This window comes from Marmota monax, unplaced genomic scaffold, assembly GCF_021218885.2.
Source record: "Marmota monax isolate L192 unplaced genomic scaffold, Marmota_monax_Labrador192_F-V1.1 WCK01_AAM20220418_F8-fsc00001, whole genome shotgun sequence".
NCBI classification, from domain to species: domain Eukaryota; kingdom Metazoa; phylum Chordata; class Mammalia; order Rodentia; family Sciuridae; genus Marmota; species Marmota monax.
Window position 1 is genome coordinate 43,637,760 of NW_026693777.1, and position 26,227 is coordinate 43,663,986.

General features: G+C 39.8%; 1 protein-coding gene across 2 annotated transcripts in view; it reads left to right on the forward strand.

Moving 5' to 3' along the window:
• The window catches only part of Rtf1 (RTF1 homolog, Paf1/RNA polymerase II complex component), a 61,463-nt gene extending 35,740 nt beyond the window's left edge, over nucleotides 1-25,723 (forward strand). For both annotated transcript variants that reach the window (XM_046461640.1, XM_046461641.2), the window contains exons 4-18: nucleotides 2,261-2,465; nucleotides 7,545-7,659; nucleotides 8,380-8,491; nucleotides 13,602-13,737; nucleotides 14,719-14,896; nucleotides 17,349-17,431; nucleotides 18,592-18,679; nucleotides 18,776-18,883; nucleotides 19,459-19,536; nucleotides 20,345-20,466; nucleotides 20,653-20,710; nucleotides 21,147-21,224; nucleotides 22,085-22,180; nucleotides 23,063-23,174; nucleotides 23,602-25,723. In XM_046461640.1, coding sequence (XP_046317596.1) covers nucleotides 2,261-2,465; nucleotides 7,545-7,659; nucleotides 8,380-8,491; nucleotides 13,602-13,737; nucleotides 14,719-14,896; nucleotides 17,349-17,431; nucleotides 18,592-18,679; nucleotides 18,776-18,883; nucleotides 19,459-19,536; nucleotides 20,345-20,466; nucleotides 20,653-20,710; nucleotides 21,147-21,224; nucleotides 22,085-22,180; nucleotides 23,063-23,174; nucleotides 23,602-23,708 — 1,676 coding nt within the window. In that variant the 3' untranslated portion in view covers nucleotides 23,709-25,723. The remainder of the gene's footprint in view (nucleotides 1-2,260; nucleotides 2,466-7,544; nucleotides 7,660-8,379; nucleotides 8,492-13,601; nucleotides 13,738-14,718; nucleotides 14,897-17,348; nucleotides 17,432-18,591; nucleotides 18,680-18,775; nucleotides 18,884-19,458; nucleotides 19,537-20,344; nucleotides 20,467-20,652; nucleotides 20,711-21,146; nucleotides 21,225-22,084; nucleotides 22,181-23,062; nucleotides 23,175-23,601) is intronic.
• The last annotated feature ends 504 nt before the right edge of the window (nucleotides 25,724-26,227 follow it).

A 26,227-nucleotide genomic window follows, 5' to 3' on the forward strand; every position in this document is an offset into this window, starting at 1 on the left:
CATCTCATTAAAAAAAAAAAGAAATTAGCTAGGATTGTAGGTAAGTACGCTTATAATCATGGCTACTCAGGAGGCTGAAGCAGGAGGACCACAGGTTTAAGGCCAGCCTGGGCAACAAAGTAAGATTCTGTCTCAAAAAAAACCACAAACAAAAAAAGGACTGGGGATGTAGCTCAGTGGTAGAGCTCTTGCCTAGCTGCATGAAGTTCTGGGGTTAATCCCTAATAACACCTGAAAAATAATTAATTCATTTTTTTTTAATAAAGAAAGGTAGGTCCAGATTAAATTATATTAGAGACATGGTAACCAATGTGTGATCTCAGATTGGACCCTACTTTGTATAAAAAGTGACTATTAAGTTCAGTAGTAAAACAATTGGTGAAATTTAAGTACTAACTGTACATTATATGATGGAATTGCATCAATGATAAATATGCTAAACTTGATAATAATGTAGTTTGTTATGTAAGAGACCGTCCTTTGCAGGGCACAGTGATACATGCCTATGATCTCAGGTGGCAGGAGGCCAACCTCAGTAACTTAGTGAGACCCTGTCTCAAAAACTTTTGAAGCTGGGCATGGTGGCGCACACGCAAGGGGCTGAGGCAGGAGGATCTCAAGTTCAAAGGCAGCCTCAGCAACAGCTAGGCACTAAGCAACTCAGTGAGACCCTGTCTCTAAATAATACAAAAAAGGGCTGGGGATGCTGCTCAGTGGTTGAGTGCCCTTGAATTCAATCCCTGGTACCAAAAAAAAAAAAAAGTTTTGTTTTTTTTTTGTTTGACAGCCAGGTGTGGTGGCGCACACCTATAACCCCAGCTGCTCAGGAGGGTTAAGGCAGGAGGATCAGGAGTTGAAAGTCACTCTCAGCAAAAGCAAAGTGCTAAGCAACTCCGTGAGACCCTGTCTCTAAATAAAATCCAAAATAGGGCTGGGGATGCGGCTCAGTGGCCGAGTGCCCCTGAGTTCAATCTCTGATAATTCTCCCCCAAAAAAATATTTTTTGAGGTGCACCACCTCACACAGCTACAATTATTTTATATGTGTAGACAGAAAAAGTAGTCAGGCATGGAGGCATATACTTGTAATCCTGGCAGCTCAGGAGGCTAAGGCAGGAGGATCATAAGTTCAAAGCCAGCCTCAGTAATTTAGCAAGCCCCTAAGAAACTTAGTGAGACCCTGTCTCTAGATAAAATATTTAAAAAGGGGCTGAGGATATGGCTTGGGGGTTAAGTGTCCCCAAATTCAGTCCCAGGTACCAAAAAATGAAAAGGAAAGAGAAAGTGAATTGACATCGTTAACAATGAATTAATCTAAAGAATGTATGAGAGTGTTACCGTTTGTACAACTTTTTTCCTGTAGGTGTATAATTTCTTCAAAATAAAAAAGTTGTGCTGGGGGCTGGGGATATAGCTCAGTTGGTAGAGTGCTTATCTCACATGCACAAGGCCCTGGGTTCAATCCCCAGCACGCACACACACACACACACACACACAAAAAAAAAGTTGTGCTAGGCGAGGTGAGGCTGTGGCAGGAGGACCTCCAGTTGAGGCCAGCCTCGGCAACTTAGGGAGACCCTGTCTCAAATTTAAAAGGCTGAGAGTGTAATTCAGTGGTAGAGTGCCCCTCTGTTTAGTCCCCACTACCAATAAATAAATAAATAATAATCCAAGTATGGTGGTACAATCCTGTACCAGTGACTTGGAAGGCCAAGGCAAGAGTATCACAAGTTCAAAGCTAACCTCAGAGCCAGGCATGGTGGAACACTCCTGTAATCCCAGTGATTTGAGAGGCTGAGACAGGAGGATTTTGAGTTCAAAGCCAGCCTCAAGCAATTTAGCAAAAGCTCTAAGCAACTTAGCAAGACACTGTCTCAAAATAAAACATAAAAAGGCTGTGGATGTTGCTCAGTTGTTAAGCCACCTCGGGTTCAATTTCCAGTATCAGGAAGGAAAAAAAAAAATGACTAGTCTTAGCAACTTAGTAAGACCCTTTCTCAAAATAAAAAATAAAAAGGCATAAAATAATTGAAAAGAACATAGCTTTCTTTTTCCAGCCTTAATTTCGCTAATCTCTATTTGCATTTACCAAAAGCAGACTATGGACTGGTCCCAAAGAAGCTGAGGTGGCCTTTTGCCATTTTATTACCTGAGAGAGTCAGAGGTGGCCTTTTGCCATTTTACCTGAGAGAGCCAGTGCTTGTCAACACTGTGGGATCACTGGACTTAGCATGTGATCTCATGTTGGGTCTCTGTTGCAGGGGAAGTATCAGATTCTGACAGCAACAGCTCCTCTTCTAGTTCAGATTCAGATTCTTCCTCAGAAGATGAAGAGTTCCATGATGGCTATGGAGAGGATCTCATGGGAGATGAGGAAGACAGGGCCCGTCTGGAACAGATGACAGAGAAGGAAAGAGAGCAAGAGCTGTTCAACCGCATAGAGAAGAGGGAGGTGTTGAAAAGAAGGTAAAGTTGTAGCTACCCTGCCTTTTCTGTTTATTATTATTATTATTATTATTATTATTATTATTATTTTCTGTCTCTCTCTTTTTTATTTTTTATTTATTTATTTATTTTTTTAGTGATGATTCCTTTTTTTTTTTTTTGTATGTTTATTTTTTAGTTGTAGTTGACATAACACCTTTGTTTTATTTATTTATTTTTATGTGGTGCTGAGGATCAAACCCAGGGCATCACACACTCTAGGCGAGTGCTCTACCACTGAGCCACAACCCCAGCCCTATTTCTTGTTTCTTATACTTCCCTTCTCATTGACATCTGACCTACATAGGTGGTCTAAAAGTTCAACAGGGAGGTTGTGGCTCTTCGGTAGAGTGCTCGACTAGCATGTGCGAGGCACTGGGTTCGATCCTCAGCCCCACATAAAAGTAAAAATAAATAAATAAAATAAACGTACTGTGTCCAACTACAGCTTAAAAAAAAGATTTTATAACTTTACAATGGTCTGAAAACATACCCATACAACCATCCTGATTTTCATATTCAGTACAGTATTAAGTAAATGAAATGAGATACTCACTGAAGCTTTTGAGCATATTTAAGGCAGGCTAGACTTATCTATGATGTTTGAGAGTGTAGATGTATTCAGTACATTTTCATCTTATGATATTTTCACCTTATGATGGGGTTCGGATGCTTTCACATCATAAGCTAAGGATCATCTGTATATGAAGATGCATTTGGAAATGGTATTGTTAACAAAATGAGAAACAAATATTTAGGATCACGTTTGTTGTTTATACTGTCATTTTATTTACTAATTGCTTTTTTCATAAAATGCTATAGACATTTGTGTCTGTTATTTATTCTTCATAACTACCCTATAAAGTTGATTATACCTTGTAAGAGAGTTAGAAATTTTGGCTTAAAGACATAAAGTAACTAAAGAGCAAGCTCCATGAGGGCAGAGACTTTGTCTTATTTACTGCTCTATTCCTGGTACCTAGAACAATGACCGGCACATAGATGTGCACTAAATATTCGTTGAATGAAAGAAAGAAGATATTTGTGTAAGATTATATAGCTGGTAAGTGGTGCAACTAGATCTCAAACCTGGCACCAGCTGACTCCATAAAATACATTGGGAGCAACATTGTCTCCTACTTCCTATTATTTTACCTGTTTTTAACATAGGCACTGGGAGCAATACTTTTGAGGGTTAATTACTGAGATTGTATGTGTCTTTGATAAAAATCAGTATATGATTTGAATCTGCTGAGCATAAAGTAGCAAGGAAGTCATGAAATTATCTTGATTTTAGAATTTAAATCTAGTAATTATTGAAAGTATGGGCTGGGGATGTGACTCAAGCGGTAGCGTGCTTGCCTTACATGCGTGCGGCCTGGGTTCAGTCCTCAGCACCACATACAAACAAAGATATTGTGTCTGCCAAAAACTGAAAAATAAATATTAAAAATTTTAAAAAAAGAAAGTAATGTGAGAAGACAGGTGATATGTAAAAATTAAATGAACAGGGCTGGGGTTGTGGCTCAGTGGTTAAGCGCTTGCCTCGCATGCGTGAGGCACTGGGTTCGATACTCAGCACCACATAAATAAATAAATAAATAAATAAAGATATTTTTTAAAAATTAAATGAACAAATGGTGTTTCACAGCTTTATGTTTTACAGATTGACTAAATTTTTCAAGCTCCCAAAGTAGAAATAATTTTCCAAAATTCACATTTGGAACCCTGTTTTCATAAGATTCAAGTCTTGGAATTACTCATTATGTACACACTAGGTATCTGTCCTAGCCTTTTTTTTTAAACACTGGGGATTGAATCCAAGGGTGTTCTATCACTGAGCTACATTCTCGGCCCATTTCATTTATTTTGAGATTGGGTGTCTCTAAGTTGCCAGGCTGGTCTCAAACTTGCAATCCACCTGCCTCAGCTTCTCAAGTAGCTGAGATACTACTGTACCTCAGGAGGCATGTACCACTGTGCCTGGCAGTTTTTGTATTTTTTTAAAATCTGAAATGTCAGATTGCTTCTTGGTAATGAGAAGATGCTTCAGTTTTCTGAATTTTTGCCATAAGCTTCTTGTCTTTTATCTTGGGAGATAAGAGTCCTCAGAACCAATATCCTTCCTTATTTACCTAATATCATTAAAAGAAAATCAAAGCACTTTTCTTTGTCAGCAGTTAGTTCCATTTCATCTGGAGCCTATTTGTCCTTTCTGGACATATTTCTGGACCATATTAACTGTGGTGAGTTACCTTAGATAAAAATGTTTCACTTTCAGTCAGCAGCAAGCAGTAAATAGACATTTGTTTGTTTTTTGTTTTTAATATTTTTTTAGTTGTAGTTGGACACGATGTCTTTATTTTATTTATTCATTTATTTTTTATATGGTGCTGAGGATCGAACCCAGCACCTCGCATGTGCTAGGCAAGCACTCTACCGCTCAGCCCCAGCCCCAGCCCCTAGACGTTTGTTTTGACTGTGAATACTTCCAAGGTTACCTGTGTTGGAACCAACAGGACTTAATCTGTGTTGGAGGTATGACTTGTAAAAATTGTATTTCCAAACTGTGAAGAACATAACAAAAGCTTGTTATATAATTAAATTACAAAGTAACTCAGGAGTAATGAATGGCTGGCCTCAAGCTTGGTTTGTTTATTGTATTTGTTTGTTTGTTTGTTTTAGTCCTGGGGATCAAACAGATGACATCTGCATGCCAGGCAAGCTTCTACCACTAAGCTACACTCCCATTCAGTTTTTAAATTTTTGCCTTATGTGAACAAGGCAGTTGACTGCTTCAGTGACAGTTTTTAGTACTAGAAGAATGTTTAGGGTGATGGTAATTAAAGCAGAGATTCAGAGCCCTGCACAGGAAATTAATATTTTTGTAGCTCATTTGTTTAGCTTTAGGGCAATGTAATATGATAACTCAGAAAATTTCATTCATCTATTTTACTTAATTAAATTCTTTATATGGATCCCATCTAATCATTATGTGTATCCCATGACAGACTTTTTTTTCTTTTTTTCCAGTCTGTTTTTATTTATTTATATTTGCAGTACTAGGGATTGAACTTAGGGGCCCTCTATCACTGAGCCACATCCCCAGTCCTTTTTATTTTTTATTTTGAAATAGGATCTTCTTGAGTTGCGGAGGCTGACCTACTTGCAATCCTCCTGCCTTAGCCTCCAGAGTTGCTGGCTTTATAGGCATGCACCACCTGCCAAGATATAACAGTCTTATGTAAGCACCATTAATGTTCTGCTCTCTGGTCAGCAACACCTATAGTGAGGTCATCCTCAGATGTTGGATTCCTCAGGGGAACAGGCAGCATACAAAATAGCGTAATCACAGAAAGAACACTGACATTTTAGGGCCAGGACCTCAGCTCCTTGGTGGAGTGTTTGCTTACCATTTGCAACACCTTGGGTTCAATACCCTCTACCCCAACAAAACAAAACAAAAAATTATCATGTTAGCTGGGCATGGTGGCACACACCTGTAATCCCAGCAGCTAGGGAGCCTGAGGCAAGAAGATTGCGAGTTCAAAGCCAGCCTCAGCAATGGCAGGGCTCTAAACAACTCAGTGAGACCATGTCTCTAAATAAAATACAAAATAGGACTGGGGATGTGGCCCAGTGGTGGAGTGCCCCTGAGTCAAAACCCAGTACCAAAAAAATATGGTATGTTAGTTGGAAGAAGGTGTAGGTTCAATTTAGACCCATTGATCAGTGAGCTGAATAAAATCACTACCTTCCTCCTGGCTCAGCTTCTCCTTTGTTATTATTGTAAGACTTGAATGAGATAACACCCTTAAGAACAGTATGTATATATAAGCTATTAAATACTTTAAAATACCTTATTTGAAGTAACACAGTAAAGTGTACAATTTGATAGTGTTTTGTTTTTTGTCTCTGTATGTGTGTGTGGTATTGGGGATTGGACTCAGGGGGCTTTATCATTGAGTTGCATTCCCAGCCCTTTTTTGTTTGTTTGTTTTGTTTTGTTTTGCTTTGTTTTTGTGGTGCTAGGGATCAAACCCAGGGACTCAAGCATGCTAGGAAAGTGTTCTACCACTGAGCTCCCTCCCCAGGCCTTTTTTAAATTTTTTATTTTGAGACAGGGTCTCCCTATGTTCCTTAGGGCCTTGCTAAATTGCTGAGGCTGCCTTTGAGCTTTCGATCATTCCACCTCAACTTCTGGAGTCACTGGGATTACAGGAATGTGCTGCTACCCCTGGTTTAATATACTTCTTGGGGTAGGGATTTAGATCAGTGGTAGAGCACTTGCCTAGCATTCACAAGACCTTGGGTTCAATCCCCAACACCTCAGAAAGAGAAAAAAAAAAATCCTTGTTCTTACTAAAATTGTGACATTGTAGATATTGTGTCAAATGCAATGGTGTACTCCTTTAATCTCAATTTGCTCCAGAGGCTGAGGCAAGAGGTTCACAAGTTTGAGGTCAGCCTGGGCAATTTAGGAAGACCCTAAATTGTTTTCTTCTGTTTCATGAAGGCTGAAGAACTGGTGTTACCATAAGTCTAAAGAAGAATACAGCAGTATCCTATATATTTTTTTCTCATTTTATTTTTTTTTAAATATTTATTTATTTATGTATCTTTAGTTTTAGGTGGATACAATAGTTTGCTTTTATGTGGTGCTGAGGATCTAACCCAGTGCCTCATGCATGCTAGGCAAGCGCTCTACCACTGAGCCACCACCCCAGCCCCTTTTTTCTCATTTTAAATCTATTCCAATTTACTTCTTTCAAGTACTTTTTGTACTTATATTCAGTATGTTTTTTTAATCTTCATTGTGTTTACTTACTTTTATGTGGTGCTAAGGATTGAACCCAGTGCCTCACATGTGTGAGGCAAGTGTTCTGCCACTGAGCCACACCCCATTGTATTAATATGCATACAAGATACATTGGAATTTCTTGCAGAATGCCAAAGTGTTTACTAACTCCTTCCTTATACTTACTTCTTTCTTCTAGTAGAAATTAATCTTTATATATATTTCATTGCTTTTTAAAAATCAAACAAATATCTTTTAACCAGGTTTGAAATCAAGAAAAAACTAAAAACAGCCAAAAAGAAAGAAAAGAAAGAAAAAAAGAAAAAGCAAGAAGAGGAGCAGGAAAAGAAAAAGCTGACGCAGATTCAAGAATCTCAGGTAGGAGATTCAATGGCCTCATAATCCAAAGAGAATACCTCTTCTCTTTGAGGTAGAGGTAGATTTATGTTAATCCTCCTAGGAAATTAGTGGAAGGTTAGTTAGCTCATTTATCTCTGGATGTATCATTTTACCATTAGCCAAATTGGTTAACTCCTTAGGACACTTTCACTCTGCATTTAAATAGGAGCCCACTAGAGCGAGCATCACTTGAGAAAAAGTTGGTAAGCCTCTCTGGTCCTAAGTAACCAGATCGGTTATGATGTTTACTCGAGTGTATGTGATTCTAGACTTGGTATAACTATAGCTAGGAAAATAAATCATCTCTGCATTCATCATGAATTATCAACAAATATTAGATCATAATCTATGTATTCTTACAGAGTTTACTTGGATAATTCTTTTCTTTTTCTTTTGGTGCTGGGGATTGAACCCAGGGCCTTGTGCATGATAGACAAGCACTCTACCAACTAAGCTATATCCCCAGCCCCCCATGGTAATTCTTTAGCTTACTGTTTATTAGGCAGATAAAATAAGCTGATTTCACTGCTCTATTCTCTTTGTCCACAAGAGGATGCTCTCTACTTATACAAGTTTTAAGTTTCTGAAGTCAACATAAATTCACATAAAAGACTGAATACATTAATTGTTGGGTATAGAGAATCTTATCGGCAATTAGTAAAAACAAAAAGGCCATCCTATTTATCCTTTCCTTCCTAGGTAACATCCCACAATAAGGAACGTCGTTCCAAACGGGATGAGAAATTAGATAAGAAATCTCAAGCCATGGAGGAGCTTAAAGCAGAGCGAGAAAAACGCAAGAACAGAACAGGTAAGTGAGGGAATGTAATGATTACTATGTGTCTTCAGTTATACAGTGTGACTCACTGGTGGCCATATTTATTTTCCCCCCTGTTTAACTCTTTATAATGAAAAGTTCCAGACATGCTGAGAATAGTATAATGAACCTTTATATTCCATTATCCAATCTCCATATTCATCTCATGGCCAATCTTGTTAAATCTAAAATCCTCTAAGATTATTTTTTTAATTAAATCCTAACATCATCATATTTCTAACAATATATGTCTGTTATAGATAAGGACTCTTGTTTGTTTGATTTATGTGGTACCAGGGATTGAACATAGAGGGGCTAAACCACTGAGCCACATCCCCAAACTTTTATTTTTCATTTTGAAATAGGATCTCGCTAAGTTGCTGAAGCTGGCTTTTGAACTTGTGATTCTCCTGCCTCAGCCTTTGAAGTTGCTGGGATTATATGCATGCACCATTGCACCTGGCTAGGACTCTTGTGTTAAACCTAACTTCTATATCATTGTTACACTTAAAAATAGTATCAATGAATCCCTTAATATGATCAAATATCTAGTCAATACTAAAGTTTCTGTGTTTGTTTTATAACTTAAAAAATATTGGTTTTATTGTTTGAATCGGGAACTTAGAGTCCACATTTTGTGATTTATTAATGCATCCCTTAAGTTACATAAGCTCTTAGTTTTTCTCCTTGTTTCTTTGTCCCCTTTGTAGTTTGTTTGCTGAAGAAACCATGTATGCATTTGTCTGTTTCCCACAATGCTGACTGTATCCCATTGATGGTATTGGGTGTGTTCCTCTAATCCCTTGAATTTCTTGTGAATTGTTAGTTAAAACTAGAGAATTGGTTAGATTTGGGTTTGTTTTGTGTTTTGCTAGTTGCTTTAGTTTGGTTAGGAAAGCTGATTTTTAATATCTGACTGTCTTGTGGTGTTACCAGCTCTTTTAGGCAGCTTTTACCACAATAATGTAAAGTAATAAACCACTAACCTGTTCCCTACATGTGCATCAGTATGAGTTCAGCTGGGATTGTCTCCAAGCTGCAGGTGGGAGTCAGGTCTGCTCTACCTGTCTCTCTTCCTCCTTGGACCAAGGAGGACCTTTTTTTTTAGGTGTAGATAGACACAACACAATGCCTTTATTTTTATGTGGTACTGAGGATCAAACCCGGGTCCTACCCGTGCTAGGCCAACGCTCTTCCGCTGAGCCACAGCCCCAGCCCCAAGGAGGACCATTTTTAATCATGGTGACAACAGAAGTATAAAAGGGGAAAGCAGAAACACAAAGTACCTGTTAAGACTGAGACTTAGAGTTGACATAGTATCACTCTCGGCTGGGAGGAACTGAAATTACGGAGTTATATGATAGAAGGCACATGTACAGGATGGTATGAAGAATAGGAAATAGTAATGTGTTCTGTCACAGCCATTAATGATCACGACTTAGATCATTTAATTCACTGGAAATTGTAAAATGATAATGTCTGATACAGTGGCATACGCCTATAATCCCAATGATTTGAGAGGTTGAGGCAGGAAGGTTGTAAATTCAAGTGCAGTCTGGACAATTTAGTGAAACTCTGTCTCAAAAAAAATAAATAAATAAACTTGGGGCTGGGATTGTGGCTCAGCAGTAGAACGCTCGCCTAGCATGGGCGGGACCTGGGTTTGATCCTCAGCACCACATAAAAATAAAGGCATTGTGTTGTGTCCATCTACACCTAAAAAAATAAATATTAAAAAAAAGAGAGAGAGAGAGGGTCCCTACCTCTAATGAACTTAAAGAAAAAAATAAGTAAATAAATAAAAATAAACCAATTATAATTGTTAAGAGCCAGGGAGCCGGGCGCAGTGGCACATGCCTGTAATCCCAGGGGCTTGGGAGGCTGAGGTAGGAGAATTACAAGTTCAAAGCCAGTCTCAGCAATGGTGAGATGCTAAGCAACTCAGTGAGACCCTGTCTTTAAATAAAAAAATAGAAAATAGGGCTGGGGATATGGCTCAGTGATTGAGTACCCCTGAATTCAATCCCTGGTACCAAAAAAAAAGAAGAGGAGGATTAGCCAGGGATGTAGCTCAGTGGTAAAGCACCCCTGCCTTCAATTCTCAGTACCTAAAATATAAATAATAATAATAATACTCTAATCTGTCATTCCTTATTTAATATCTGATCTCCTCCTATTAAAAAAAAAAAAAAAAAAACTTTTCTCATTTACTATTTAGTTACCCCCAGGTTCATTTTTAATAGGAAAGGTAGGATAAATGTTTGATTTACTTTCCTTTATTTACCAGTCTTCAAAGATATGAAATAGTTCCTTAGCAACTACCAGAAATGACCAGTGAGGTTTGTTTATTTTGAATATCCCTGTGAACTCATGGATTTTAACCTATTTTATTTGTTTTAATCCATTGCTGTGATTATTATTATTGATACTCAGTTTGTCAACTAGTTGTAATAAGCCCTTTAACACAAGACCCCAGAAATCCTGGTTTGGTTTGGTTTTATTTTTGGTGGTGATGGTGCTGGTGGTGGTACTGGATTGTACCCATGGCCTCATACAGGCTAGGCACGTGCTCTACCACCCTTCATTTTTTTTTTTTTTAAGATATTTTTTAGTTGTTGATGGAACTTTATTTTTTAATATTTGTATATGGTGCTGAGAATCAAACCCAGTGCCTCATGCATGCTAGACAAACACTTTACCACTGAGCCACAACCCCAACCCCCCCACCCCTCATTTTTATAACTTTCTTACTTTCTGGATTTGGAATCAGACATTTCTCTAAGGAGCCCTTTTTCATGAGAAATTGTATTTATTTATTTATTTTTTATTTATTTTTTTTTAGAGAAAGAGAGAGAATTTTTTAATTTTTTTTTTTTTTTTTTTTTTTTTTTTTTAGTTTTCGGCGGACACAAGGACATAACATCTTTGTTTGTATGTGGTGCTGAGGATCGAACCCAGGCCGCATGCATGCCAGGCGAGCGCGCTACCGCTTGAGCCACATCCCCAGCCCCAGAAATTGTATTTAGAGATCACAGTCTGGACACAAGGAACACTTATACTATTCAGTTATCTATTATTTTTAAGGCTTTCAGTGTGCAGAGCTAGAATTTTTTTTTTTTAAAGGATAAAGTTTAGCATGAACTTGGGTACAGTGGCTTGTGCCTGCTTCCTCTATTGGGGAAGCTGAGGCAGGAACATTGCTTGAGCTCAGGAGTTTAGCAAGACCTCAGCAATTTAGCAAGACCCTGTCTCCAAATAAAAAATAAAAAGGGTTGGAATGTAGCTCAGTGGTAAAGCTCCTCTGGGTTTATTCCCCAGTAAGACACCCACCCACACAACCAGCCTGGGGTTACAGGTGTGTGCCACCATGCTCAGCCATGGTATCAGTTCTAATTCAAGAATGTCAGAGGTTTTCCTTTGGTTTTTTTTTTTTTTTTTTTTTGTAATAAACTTATACAAATATAACTCGATTTATAATGCTACCACTGAGCCACAACCCCAGCCCCTGTTTGTGGTGCTGAGGATCGAACACAGTTCCTCACATGTGCTAGGCTTTACCACTGCGCTACAACTCTAGCCCCAAAACTTTTAAAATTTTGAGATAGGGGCTCACTACGTTGCCCAGGCTGTCCTCAAACTTGTAATCTTCTTGCCTTAGCCTTCCGAGAGTTGTCTGGAACCCAAGAGTGCTCTACCACTACTGCACTACATATTATGTTCTTTTTTTTTTTTTTTGAGACAGGGTCTTGCTAAGTTGTCAAGGTTGATCTTAAATTTGTGATCCTCCCTAATGTCTCCCAAATAGCTGGGATTATAGGTGTGTGCCACCATGCTGAGCTGTGATACCATTTCTAATTCAAGAATGTCAGAGTTTTTCCTTTGTTTTTTTGTAATAAACTTATTGAACTCATTTATAATACTGTTTACTCGAAGTTTACAAGGCAGGGCTAGGGATGTAGCTTAGTGATAGCTCTCTAACTAGCCTACCATGTACAAAGCCCTGGGTTTAATCCCAATATAGAGAGGGAAAAAACATTCATTGGGATTTAACTGCATCCATTTATTTACATATTGCCCAGGGCTGTTTTTATGCTACACCACCTTAATTGAATAGTTAAGACAAGAGACACTGAGGTTGTAGCTGGGTGGTTGGGCGCTTGCCTGGAATGCACTGAGTTCAATCCTTAGCACCACATAAAAGAAATAAATAAAGATATTGTGTCCATCTACCAAAAAAAAAAAAAAGACAATGAGGCGGCAAACTGCAAACCTGAAATATTTACTATTTGATTCCTTAAAAGCACTCTGGCAGGGCTGGGGTGTGGCTCAGTGGTAAAGTGCTTGCCTTGCATGTGTGAGGCACTGGGTTCGTTCCTCAGCACCACATGTAAATAAATAAAATAAAGGTTCATTGACAACTAACAAAATATTTTTTAAAAAAAGAAAAGAAAAGCACTCTGGCCAAGTGGCACATGCCTATAATCCCAGAGACTCCGGAGGCTAAGGCAGGAGGATGGCAAGTTTGAGACCAGCCTCTGTTTGAAAATAAATAAAAAGGGTTGGGGATATAGCTCAGGGATATAGTGGCCCTGGGTTCAGTCACCAAAAAACAAAACAAACACCTTCTGACTCAGAATGTGATGTTATGTCTTGTTTTTGTTTTTATAGCCAAATAGTATACCCACTGGGTGGATGTACCAGGGGTATTCAGCCACTCCCCTATTTGTGGACATTTGGGTTGTTTTTGTTCTTCTGCTATTACAAATATTAATACACATTCAAAATAAGGTTTTTATCAGAAACTCTCTGAAGATAATTGAGTTTTTCTCCCTCTTTCTTGCCCATCTTGAAGCATCTTGAGTGCAATAAAAGACTACTCTCAGTAGTGCTCCTGACCCTTTCTGCCCACTCACTAACAACCTTCTAGCCTTTCTAATATTTGGTGCCTAAATGATTTTACACTGTAGCTCAGGTTATCTCAGTCTAGTCCAGAGAGGATAGAGTTGTCTAAGTCCTCTTCTAGGTTTCAGTTTCTTCTCAAACATGAAAGATAATTCATTTTCATCTTCAGAGTATCTGGCTAAATGTTTCTTCTTCTTTCTAGCTGAACTCCTTGCCAAAAAACAGCCATTAAAAACCAGTGAGGTTTACTCTGATGATGAGGAGGAGGAAGAGGATGACAAGTCCAGTGAAAAGTCAGATCGCTCATCCCGAACATCGTCATCTGATGAAGAAGAGGAGTAAGCTATTCACATTTTGGTTTAGTAGGCAGGATGGTTGGGTTCTTTGAAAAAAAGCTTTGTGTAGTTTTCAAAATCTTGTTTGGGCTGTGACTTGTTTGGTTCAGTACCCTGAATTGATGAACTGAGATTCCCTAGCACGTTAGCCCATTACTTTCTTCTGCCTCTGGCTCCTGCGCTGCACTACTAAACATTCCCCCTGGACCTAGCAGATGGGAACTAACTTCGTGTCACCCTCAGATTGGCCTTAATCATTAGTTTCCTTCCTTTCTTCCTTCCCTCTTTCCATCCTTTGCTTAACCACTGAGTCATATCCCCTCAGTCCTTTTTATATTTTAGGTTGAGACACATCCTCACTAAGTTGCTGAAGCTAGCTTTGAACTTGAATCCTCCTGCATGCCTGGCTCATCAATTTTCTTTTCTGGAATGGTATCTCATTCAAAACATTTTACAAGTTCGGCACAGTGGCGCATGCCTATAATCTCAGCATCTTAGGAGGCTGAGGCAAGAGGATTGCAAGTTCAAAGCTAGCCTCAGCAACTTAGTGAGGCTCTAGGTAACTTAGTGAGACCCTGTTTCAAAAAAAAATTAAAAAAGGGCTGTGGCTCAGTGGTTAAGCAACCCTTAACCACTTTGGTACCAAAAAAAAAAAAAAGTTCACACTACTGGTTAGAAACAGGATTAACTATTTTTTTTTAAGAGAGAGAATTTTTTAATATTTATTTTTTAGTTTTCGGCAGACACAACATCTTTGTTTGTATGTGGTGCTGAGGATCCAACTCGGGCTGCACGCATGCCAGGCAAGCGTGCTACCGCTTGAGCCACATTCCCAGCCCGGATTAACTATTTTCTGATGTTTTATTTATTTCTCCTACTAGGTTAATCATTGTATTTTAAGTTTTAAGAATTTGGTGTTTATTTATGTATCTTATTCTGTTTTTAGGCTGAATATTTTTCCCACTGCCACTTTGTTTCCTACAGGAAGGAAGAGATCCCTCCAAAATCACAACCAGTTTCCCTACCCGAAGAGTTGAATAGAGTTCGATTATCACGGCATAAGCTAGAACGTTGGTGTCATATGCCCTTCTTTGCTAAAACTGTCACAGGATGTTTTGTACGAATTGGCATTGGAAACCATAACAGCAAACCAGTTTACCGGGTTGGTATTTCTTTCCTTGGACAGTTGTCCTTGGTATTTATTTATTTGTTTGTTTGTTCATTCTTTTTTGTTTGTTTGAGATGGGCATCTCACCATGTCAGTGGCCTTAAACTTGCAATCCTTCCACCTCATCCTGTTGAGTGCCTGTGATCTCAGGTGTGTACCACCATCCCAGATGTCCATATTTTAAACATAATGATACCCTCCTGGAGGTAGGAGATACTAAGCAAATCTATTTGCCAACATTTGACTGTGTATTTAGTCAGCTTTTCTTACAGTAACAAATACCTGAGATGATCAAATGAAAATTTTATTTTGGCTCACGTTTTATGAGTATCATAAACGTGATCGGGTAGTCAGTCCCATTGCTTTTGGGTCTCTTCTGAGGGAGCAACACATTATAGCGGTGCACATAAGGAGAGAAAAACCACTCATCTCATGGCCCATATGTGAAAGATAGAAAGACAAAGACCAAGATCCTATAATGCCCTTTGAGAGCATGCCCCAGAGAACTAAAATCTCCCAGGAGGCCTCCCCTCTTAAAATTTTCATCACCCATCAGTAGTGCCAAGCTGGGCACTAAGCCTTTAACATGTGGGCCTTGAGAGACACCTAAGATCCAAACTGTACTAGAATAGAAAGTAGATTCCATGAGATGCCCATAGAAGAGTGAAAATCTATAGTGACTGGAGATGTGATTCGCAAACCTGCTGCCAGGAAAAGTAATTGAAGCCCAAGAAACTCGTGGTTTTGGATTTAGAACAATTTTCTCTATGCTCCTTCAGTACAAAAGGAAAAGGGAAACAGCTATGAAGTAGTTTTTGGAAATTACATAATCTGTAAGATCTATTTATTCAAATAATAAATTACTAAAAAAAACTTCTAGGACCAGGGAAGTTAAAGAGAATATAAAATAACTCCAACTTTATACAGGCTATTTGTATGTTCCAACACAGCCTCTATCATCTGAATGGCTAGAAGAACATAGCTATTTGATTTTTCTCTTGTTTATTTTTGTTTTATTCTAGATTATCTTGTTTTAATGTGTTTATCTCCTAGAATGGGAGCCAGCAGCCATGCCATGTTCCAGAAAGCTGTACAACAGAAACTGACCTCCATGGTCTTCACATTTGGTTGATAAAGATTGATCTCTAAGCTGGGCCTAGTGATGCATGCCAATAATCCCAGTGACTCGGGAGGCTGTAGTAAGGAGGATCGCAAGTTTGAGGCCAGCCTCAGCAACTTAGAGAGACCCTTCCTAAAAAAAAAAAATTAAAAAGATGCTGGGTGTAGTGGGTTCATGCCTGTAATCCCAGCAGCTCTGAAGGTTGAGGCAGAAGAATTGCTAATTTGAAACCAGCCTCGGCAACTTAGTGAGGCTCTAAGAAACTCAATGAGAGCCTGTCTCTAAATAAAATATAAAAAAGGGCTAGGGATGTGGCTTAGGGGTTGCATGCCACTGGGTTCAATCCCCAGCACCCCCCCCCCAAAAAAAAAAAATTAAAAAGGATAGGGGATATACTCAGTAGTAAAGTATTCCTGAGTTCCACCCCAGTACAAAAAAAAAAAGCAAGAAATTACCTCCAAGCCAGGTATAGGTGGTGTATACCTGACCTGTAATCCCTGCTGTTTTGAGAGGCTGAGGCAGGAGGATCACAAGTTCAAGGCCAATCTGGACAACTTAGTGACACCTTGTCTCAAAAAATAAAAAGGGCTTGGAATATAAGTCAATGGTAGAGCACTTGCCTAGCATGTCCAAGGCATGGTTTTAATACCTAATATCCAAACATTTGACCTGTACGTTGGGCTGGAATATAGGTCTTGGGGTCAATCCCTAGCACTACCTAAAAAAAAAAAAAATTTGACCTCTAGAACTGGTAATGTCATACCTGTAGTCCCAGATATCTGGGAGGCTGAGGCAGAATCTTTTAAGCCCTGGAGTTCAAGACCAGCCTAAGCAACTCTCTCCAAAGGAGACTAAATTTATTATTTGTTTGTAGTTATTTTTAATTTTTTTCTTAGTTGTTGATGGGCCTTTATTTTATTTATTTTATTTTATATGCGGTGCTGAGAATCGAACCCAGTGCCTCACACATGCTAGGCAAGTGCTCCACCATTAAGCCACAACCCCAGCCCCTTATTATTATTTTTCAACTTCTGAAGTCCCAAGTACATCCCTTAATAAAGGTAGATTTAGTTTAGGAAAGCTAATGGGCCTCACCAGGCCAATTGTCTCTGCTCATGGAGCTTGCTTACCCTGGGCACAGGGGTCCCTGTGCTTTGCCATCTGAATTCCAAATTTGAGATAGAAACACAGAATACCTGACAGTTGTAGGCTACTCTCAGCACAGGGTTGCTTGTCTGTGTTCGGGTAGATAGAGTCAAAGGAAGAGTTATATAGAGAGCTCTGAAGAGTCTTCTTTTTGACTGGTGTCTCTATCCTTTCACTTAGGTTGCTGAGATCACAGGTGTTGTGGAAACTGCCAAAGTTTACCAGCTGGGTGGTACCAGAACAAACAAAGGGCTACAACTACGGTAAGAGGCACTGCTGTGGCAGCTTTGGTTCCCTCTTTAAACAGGCACTGCCTGTTGAGCTGTCATTGCCTCCAGTGTAATGTTTCCTGTTACTATGAATGCTTTTTATGTGGTCCCACAAGGTACCCTAAAGGAACTCATTCTATCTTTACCTATAGGGAAAGTCTCCAGATATTATTTTCTCCCAAGGTCCCAGCCTGGGCAATTTAGTAAGACACTGTGACAGCATAAAATCAAAAACAGTGGGTGGTGAGCACTTGCCTAACATGCACAAAGCCCAGGGTCCAATCCCCAGTACCACCAAAAAAAAAAAAAAAAAAAAAAAAGGCTGGGGAGACAGGAATATGAAGTACTAGGACATACAGAAGAATGATTTTGAGTCATAAGAGAAAATGCCCAGCGAACACGGTCAAGAGGCTTGTTTCTGATCCTGGCTCTCTCACTTAACTAAATTCATCTTTGAAAAGTCAAGTTATCTTTCAGGACTTTGTTTCCTCTTCAGTAAACTGAACATGTCATTCACTCAACATTTGTGCTAGGTACAGTTCTGATCATCAGTTTAAAGGAAAGAACAAGACAGACATACACAAATCCCTGCCTCTTGGAACTAATATTGTTTGTTTTGTTTTGTTTTGTTTTGGTACCAGGGATTGAACCCAGGGGTGCTTAACCACCAAGCCATACCCTTTTTTATATTTTATTAGAGACAGGGTCTTGCTGATTTGCTCAGGGCCTCATTAAGTTGCTGAGGCTAGGTTTGAACTTGCGATCCTCCTGTCTCAGCCTCCAAAGTTGCTGGAATTACAGGCATGCTCCACTGCACCCAGTGGACCCTAAGAATTCTAAAGACCCCATAGAAAGGAATAGAAGTAGTTTGCCAGGATCACACAGCAAAGAGCTGTGATGGACGTGGCTACCCCTGGACCTATATTGGTCACCATGATCTCTCCGTTTCCCTCCCACATCCTCACTCCATTGTCTCCCCTAATTTGTTTTAAAAGAGCCATTTGGACTAGGAAGTGGCCATACAAACAGAATCAAATTCTAGATGATTTCAAAGGGTAGCCAGAGATAGAAGGTACACAGAGGTAGTAGGATTGCTTTGCTGATCCTAGAGTCAACACACACTTTCTTGGAAATGCCGTCTCTCTTTTATGTAGGCATGGTAATGACCAACGAGTGTTCCGCCTAGAGTTTGTCTCAAACCAAGAATTTACTGAAAGTGAATTCATGAAGTGGAAAGAAGCGGTAAGTGTCTAGAGCTTCCCTAGCGGTTGTTTGCAAACACTGAAAAGTCTCTTTCCCGAATCCTTTACTAATAACCTTTCTCATATTTTGGTCCAGATGTTCTCTGCTGGCATGCAGTTGCCCACTCTAGATGAAATCAATAAAAAGGAATTATCTATTAAAGAAGCTCTTAATTATAAATTCAACGATCAGGACATTGAAGAGGTAAGAAACCTTGGTACCCCAGAGCCTGGAGGTTTATCAAGTTCATCAGGGTTTAGAGATCATAATTTTATTTTCTCCCTATATCTTGATATTTTTAGGTATGCATGAAGATGAGGGAATACTAATACTGCTACCTTATTATTCATAGTTCGTCGAGTTTTTCTCTGTATATTCTCATCTGCAGATTAGATTACGTAGACTCAATATATTTAGGGATCAGGGCTATATATTCTGCTAGGTTTGGTCCTTCTGGAAGTTTCTTTCTCCAAAATATTTTGGCAGAATTCCTTGATTTCTGTTCTCTTGGACAGTGGCTAGCCTTACAATACCAGGCCCTTGGGCTGCTGCTGTTCATTGGTGCATATTCCTTCAGACTGTCCCAGAAGAATCTCTGTGACCCTGGAAGCAGCATAGTATCCCTTGGAATGAACTCATTCTCTCTTGGGTGCATGACGCCGCTATAGGAAGAGCAGTCCCCTTTTAACTAGCTGCTTGCCTCCAAAATGGGCTCACTTAGCCTGTCTACAGAAATAGTTTAGGAATACCTCACTGTTGGTATCTCCTCTCTGGTACAGATTGTTAAAGAGAAAGAAAGGTTCAGAAAAGCTCCACCCAACTATGCTATGAAGAAGACTCAGCTGCTAAAGGAAAAGGTAAGGACATGTATTCGAGCCTCTTTGCCCATCCTGTAAGGAGATATGGAAATCAAACTACTAGTATATCTTCTGCTAAGTTAATGATAGCAGAATTGGGACAAAACTCTGAGCTCAGTTATAAGCAACACAGTGTATTCTTGATGTCTTTGTGAAATTCCTCGGCCATTTTCCTGTCTATAAATTGAAATTGTTCCATTCTTGTTACTTTCTAGTCCTTTTACTTTCATGTGTAGTAAAATAGACCCCCCCCCTACACCAAAGGTAGGTGTGGTGTTGCATACTTGTAATCCCAGTGACTCAGGAGGCTGAGATGGAGGATTATAAATTCAGGTCAGTCTCAGCAACCTAGTGAGACCTCCATCTCAAAATTTTAAAAAGGGGGATGTAGTAAAGCACATCTGAGTTCATTCCACAATAGCAAGAACAAAACAAAAAAAGACCTGTTAAGACCTACTATTCCTCACTGGGTCTAAACAGACAACTGATATTATCAAGCCCGATTATTGTAGGTGGTTTTCCATTCTTCAAATCCTGATGGGGTGAGCCTTGTTATGATAGTTTAGCCATGTGGACCTGGGTTTTACATATTGCTGCCACTAGGGGTCCATAGCCAGGTAGCTATATGGCAGTGTACTTTAAGAAAAATTACACATTTTGTGTTTGTAAAGTATCTCTTCACTATTCTTTCACATCTCTTGTCATTTGTTCATCATAAATTAATAAACTGCATATATTATTAGGCTGTATATCAAGAATCCCCTTCCAGCAATCATAGCCAAGAGCTTACATGCTTCTCTGTGTGCAGGCCATGGCTGAAGACCTGGGAGATCAGGACAAGGCAAAACAAATCCAAGACCAGCTGAATGAGTTGGAGGAGCGAGCCGAGGCCCTGGACCGCCAGCGGACCAAGAACATATCTGCTATCAGGTGTGTTAACTGAGCCTATTTTGGTTGGGCCCCTATCCATGGTCTGAAGACCTTGGCCAAAATTATTGGGCAAGCCTGTGGCCTTGTACACACTGTGCTACACTGACTCTCCAGATCTCTGGGGTCAGGGCTCCGAGACTACATCCCTTTTATGGTCCACTGACTCATCTCTTACTCATCCCATAGTTATATCAACCAGCGGAACAGGGAGTGGAACATTGTGGAGTCTGAGAAGGCCCTTGTGGTGAGTAAGACAACTTTATCTGAATCATTGAAAAAATTTAAATAGAATGATATGAAATCTTCCTACATGTTGCTCAAGTCTATCTTTTAAATCATTGAAATAACACATATACTTAGCATATACTAATTCTCTGTGTACGTTCACCCATGTAATTTATTAATTTATAATGAAAAACAGCAGTCTTCTACTCTGCTTTACCCCTTTCTGCCCTTAGACTACTCCACAGACATTCATTCTTACCAGTTTCTGATTTTTGGTTGTTGCCCTGATAGCTACTCTGGTGTTCTTAAAGGGAAAGGATAATAACTTCTAGGTTGTTGTTCCCCTCCCCCACTCCCTGCACCCCTTGCAAAGAGATTATTTATAAGCAAGCTTATGATGAATGAGAGGATGGGGAAAGGAGGTATGGTTCTCTAATACATGTTCTCTGTTTTAGGCTGAAAGTCACAACATGAAAAACCAACAGATGGATCCCTTTACCAGGCGGCAATGCAAACCTACCATCGTCTCTAATGTGAGTGCCTAAAGAGGACATTTTTAGTCAGGACCTAGATTCTAGGACATAAAATGAATTCCATTAGGAAATTAATAAAGAAGTTAAAAATAATGTTTTCCTAGCTGGGATTTGCTTGCCTGCTTCAAGTTCTTGAGTCCAGAAACTTCCTTTTTTATCTTGCTATAGGTCACACAGGTAGTGAAAACCTGACATGGATTCATAAAAACCCTGTGACTAACCCCTGTGTACCAGGGTGGGTTTATAGTGCAGTGCAGTCCCTAAAGTAACTTATTCAAAGTGCTTGGGACCAAAAGTGTTTCAAAGTTTGGATTGGTGGGGGAGGTATATTTGAATATTTACATAACTTGGGGATATGACCCAAGTCTACATGTGAAATTCATTTATATTTCATATGTCCTACACATCACCAGAAGGTAATTTTGTATCATATTTTTAGTGTGCCTATGTTTTGACTACAACCTGTCACATGAGGTCAAGTGTGGAATTTTCCACTGATGGCACCCGGTTGGTGCACAAAAAGTTTTGGATATTTGAGCACTTTGGATTTCAAGTTTTCATATTGATAATGTGTTACTCAGGTGTGGATATGGATTAGTTTTTGTTTGGTTTTTCAGTCCTGGGGATTGAACCCAGAGCCTTCATATGCTAGGCAAGCACTCTACCACTGTGCTATATCTCCATAAGTGTAGTTTTAAAAGCTTTTAATTTCCCTTCTTTTGCTGCCTTGAGGAAAACTCCACTGAGCTACTGATGAGTCTGCTGTGGTACTTATGATATTATTGGTAGTAGGTAGAAAGAATCTGGCAATAAGACTCTGAATGTTAAAGTCTCTAAAAATAACTTATTTTTTTTCTCAGTCCAGAGACCCGGCTGTTCAAGCTGCCATTTTGGCCCAGCTAAATGCAAAGTATGGTTCTGGAGTGTTACCAGATGCTCCAAAGGAAATGAGCAAGGCAAGTGCAGTACTAACTACCCTGTGGCTGCAGAGCTAGGCTGTTGGCTGGAACCCTGAGTGAGCACCTTACCTGGTTTGGGCTTGATTTTTCCCACAGGAGAACATGGAGTCCCACTTACATTGCTTTCTCTATCATAGTTTTTTATAATCAGCAAAACTTAATTTTGATCAAACAAACTAAACTCTAAACTCAGCACCATTACTTAACTAGAGTTGAAGCCACTGTGTCTTTGGGCCACTGATTTGTAGATCTCTGCAGCACATTTAGGGAGTATTTTATATACCCTACCTACTTTGGAGGATAATTAGGAGAAGCAGTTGACATGTTGTAAGGATCAGATGGTTATATAAGTGAAAACAAAAATGGGAAACTGAGAAAAACCTCCCATTTACAAAAAATTTTCTACCCAATTTTGAGTCTTGGGTAGACTGTCCTAGGAATTCCTGAAATCTGGGGTGAGAAGATGGCCTATTGTCTTAAGCCCACCCTTCCTTCTCACATACCACAGATATGAGTCTTCCTTTTTGCTTTGAAGCTTACAAATATCTGTACAATTGAGTGACAAGTCAGGACTTCAGAAACAAAATAAAGGCAATCTTTTTGAAGGGAAGTTGCAGGCAATACTTTCCCTGCACCTGTCAAAAACAAGACAGACAAGCAGACCTATATACATAAGCTAGGCGTATGGACATTGTAAGCTTCAGAAAAGAAAGCTCTTATCTATGGTCTCTCCTGTCTTCCCTCTTTGAGAATCAGAAAAGGACTTTAGAGGAAAATATAATGAACTTAAATAAGAGCTTTGGCCATTAGTGGCTGCTGCTTCTTAAAATCTTCTTATACTTATGCTCTTTATAATTCGTTTTCCTCTTCTTATTCCAGGGTCAGGGAAAGGATAAAGATTTGAATTCTAAGTCAGCCAGTGACCTCTCAGAAGACTTGTTCAAAGTGCACGATTTTGATGTGAAGATTGATTTACAGGTTCCCAGCTCAGGTATGTGAGGGTGGGGAAGTACTGATGACTGATGACTATATGGATCCACAGCTCTCTTGGCCTGTGAGGAGACTTTAATGAAAAAATGGAGAGGCAGACATGGTGTGGTACAGCAGCTCTGGAGGCTGAGTCAGGAGGATCATGAATTCAAAGCCAGCCTCAGCAACTTAAGGAGACCCTCTCTCTAATAAAATACCAAAAAGGGACTAGGGATGTGGTTTAGTTGTTAAGTGCCCCTGGGTTCAATTCCCAGTACCAAAAAAAAAGTAAACTGAAGAAATGGGGATAGTATCTGTAGAGGCCAGGTCAGACTGGCTGCAGTTACATTTGACTACAGTCTGCAGTCAGTAAGGCTATCTGAAGGAATGAAGCACAAGACTAAAAGACTTTGTAGGTACTTCACATGCCAATTTGTTCTTTCCCACAGAGTCAAAGGCTTTGGCCATCACCTCCAAGGCTCCTCCAGCCAAGGATGGGGCTCCAAGGAGATCTCTGAACTTGGAGGACTACAAAAAACGACGGGGGCTTATTTGAGAGTATCCAGCCTGCTGCTTCTGACCCTGCATGCCCATCAGTGTCCTGCCTTTCCTCTTTTCCTTTGATTTGCCCTCTTTGGGCTGGAGCAGCAGTAGAACTGGGAAGAGACTCTAAACTGCCAGTCATCTGTAATATAAACCATTTGCTGTATAGACCTCCCTTGTCTGCACCATCTCCCACCAAACCCCTGGGCCCCACCCATTATGGATCTGGGCTCAGTTGGGCTTTTTCCATGTCTTTAGATTTGTGTTTGCCTTTTTTTTTTTTTTCTTTTTTCTTTTTTTAACCAGCACAGTTCATTGGCCACTCTACACACATTCAGTATTACCATGGAGCTGGGATTCCTGCTGGAGCCCCTGGTGGCTATAGCAGCAGCACTGGGCAGTCTTCTCTCCAAGACTGCCTTGGACCCAACCATTGAACATTTGGCACCTGACCTTTGTGGAGGGAGCAGGGATTGGGCACCTGCAGTCCTCCTTACTCTCTCATCTTTCTCTTCTTCCCGTCTCTGTGAAGAAGGGTTTTCAAAAACAATTTAGTTTCCAAAAAGTGTACATTTGTGGGGAGGGAGGGGGGTCTAATTTGAGAGAGAGAGAGAGAGTGTGTGTGTGTGTGTATGTATGTATGTGTGTATGTGTATGTAAGTGTGGGTTTTTTTATCATTTTTTAAAAACGCAGTACTCTTTGTATCAGTCTGTCATTGGTCTATAGCTGTTTCAGATTTTTTTCAGCTGTACTTGAGCATCTGAAACTGCAAGAAAGAAACTCATTAAATGTGATTCTTCTTATTAAACAGACCTGACTGCTGTAGCTGTGTAACTTTCCCTACCCTCTCTTCCTCCATCACCTCCCCATCTTCAAGAAAACTCCCTAGTTTAGCTCCTTGCCTTATAGGCTGTGTCCTGGCAGGCAGGAGGGAAGCCTGAGGCAGGTACCAGGAGGGCAAAAAGTGTCTTGCTCATCCCATGGCACAGCCTACAGCTTCTTGGCTGAACATAGAGTGTGTCTTGTTCCCACCCAGTGTACCTGTGTCTTCCTAGTGATTCTGTTTTGATGTTTTGGCAAGAATAACATTTGTTTTGTTTTTTAAAAGAAATTATTCAACATGAATGTGGAGAGCAAACAATAAGATTTAGATTGAAAATGTTACCAGCATGTGCAGTTGTGTGTGTGTATACATATATATATGGTAAGCATATATATTGTTGTGCAGCTAGGGTGAAGCCAGCAAAGAGGTGTGTATGTCGTTATGAAATGTTTGAAAAGAGATAAGCTGACTGCTTGATAATCATTCTCAGGTGTAAAGCTCCAAGTGTAAATAAAAGTGGCATTTAACAAATCTTTTCAGAACAAAGTACAGCTGACTATATATACCAAGAACTAAGCTAAAGAAACAGCTGAGAGCTGCTGATTTCCACAAAAGGGAGAGGAATCTAGAAGCTCTACTCTGTACTTCACTCAATTTTTGTATAAGGAAGGGGATGATGGGAAATCACAGAGTTGTTTTGAAACAAGAATGAACTTGGTAACTCTTCTGGGTTTGGTAGAGCCTCAGTGTTGCTTTAACTTAGTTTACATATTTTTTAAAAAATCGGCAATGGGTGGTTTTAAAGTATTGTGACTGTGTAAAATTGGTAAATGACTGTAACACAGCTATATGGTAGCTGTGACAGTTCAGTTGGGCAAAGGAGTGGTGATGGACTCATTAAAATCATATATACTTGAATAGTCCATTGACCGAAACTCTTTATAGACTGTTGTGTAAATGTGGAATCACAGACTGTTAAACATTGCCTGGACTCTAGCAGAGTCCTGGAGCTGCTGGGACCTCTCCTATCATGTCAAACTTGGACTTTTTCTTTCTGGTTTTAAAAGACATAAAATCATAGAATCCATATAATTTGCTGGAGTCATTCTGATCCACCATGTAGATCTGTATTTAGTATCATTTGGATTTGGAGAAGTGTCGATTTACATTATGGCTGTGTAATAAAATTTTTATTAAAACTGCATCACACTGTAGCACTTTGCCACTACCTCCCCACCTGTAGCTGCTGAAACCTTCATTTGGAGATGCCAAAGCACAGAGCAGGGAGAAAAGCCAACCAAACCAAAGAAGACTGAAAGTTAACCTACCACCTGAGTAGCCTGCCTGATAATTGGGATCAAGACTGAGGACTTGGCTGCAGTCCCAGCTGAGGCAGAGCCTCTGAGTCACAATCTTGGCCAGGCCTAAGACGGGCTTTGTCCCACCGGCTGGGCTTCTTTATGGGTCACAGTATTTCTTATGCCAGGGAACTGCCTCAGTGGCCCCCTCCACCACTCCCATCCCCAACATGGTTTTGATGTTGAAGAGTGCAGCACCCAAGTCTGTTTTATACATTTTTCAGTTCCTTCCAGGAAATGAGAAGGTCAATGTCCATACGCCTAGTTCATGCATATAGGTCTGTCTTGTTTTTGACAGGTGCAGGGAAAGTATTGCCTGCAACTTCCCTTCAAAAAGATTGCCTTTGTTT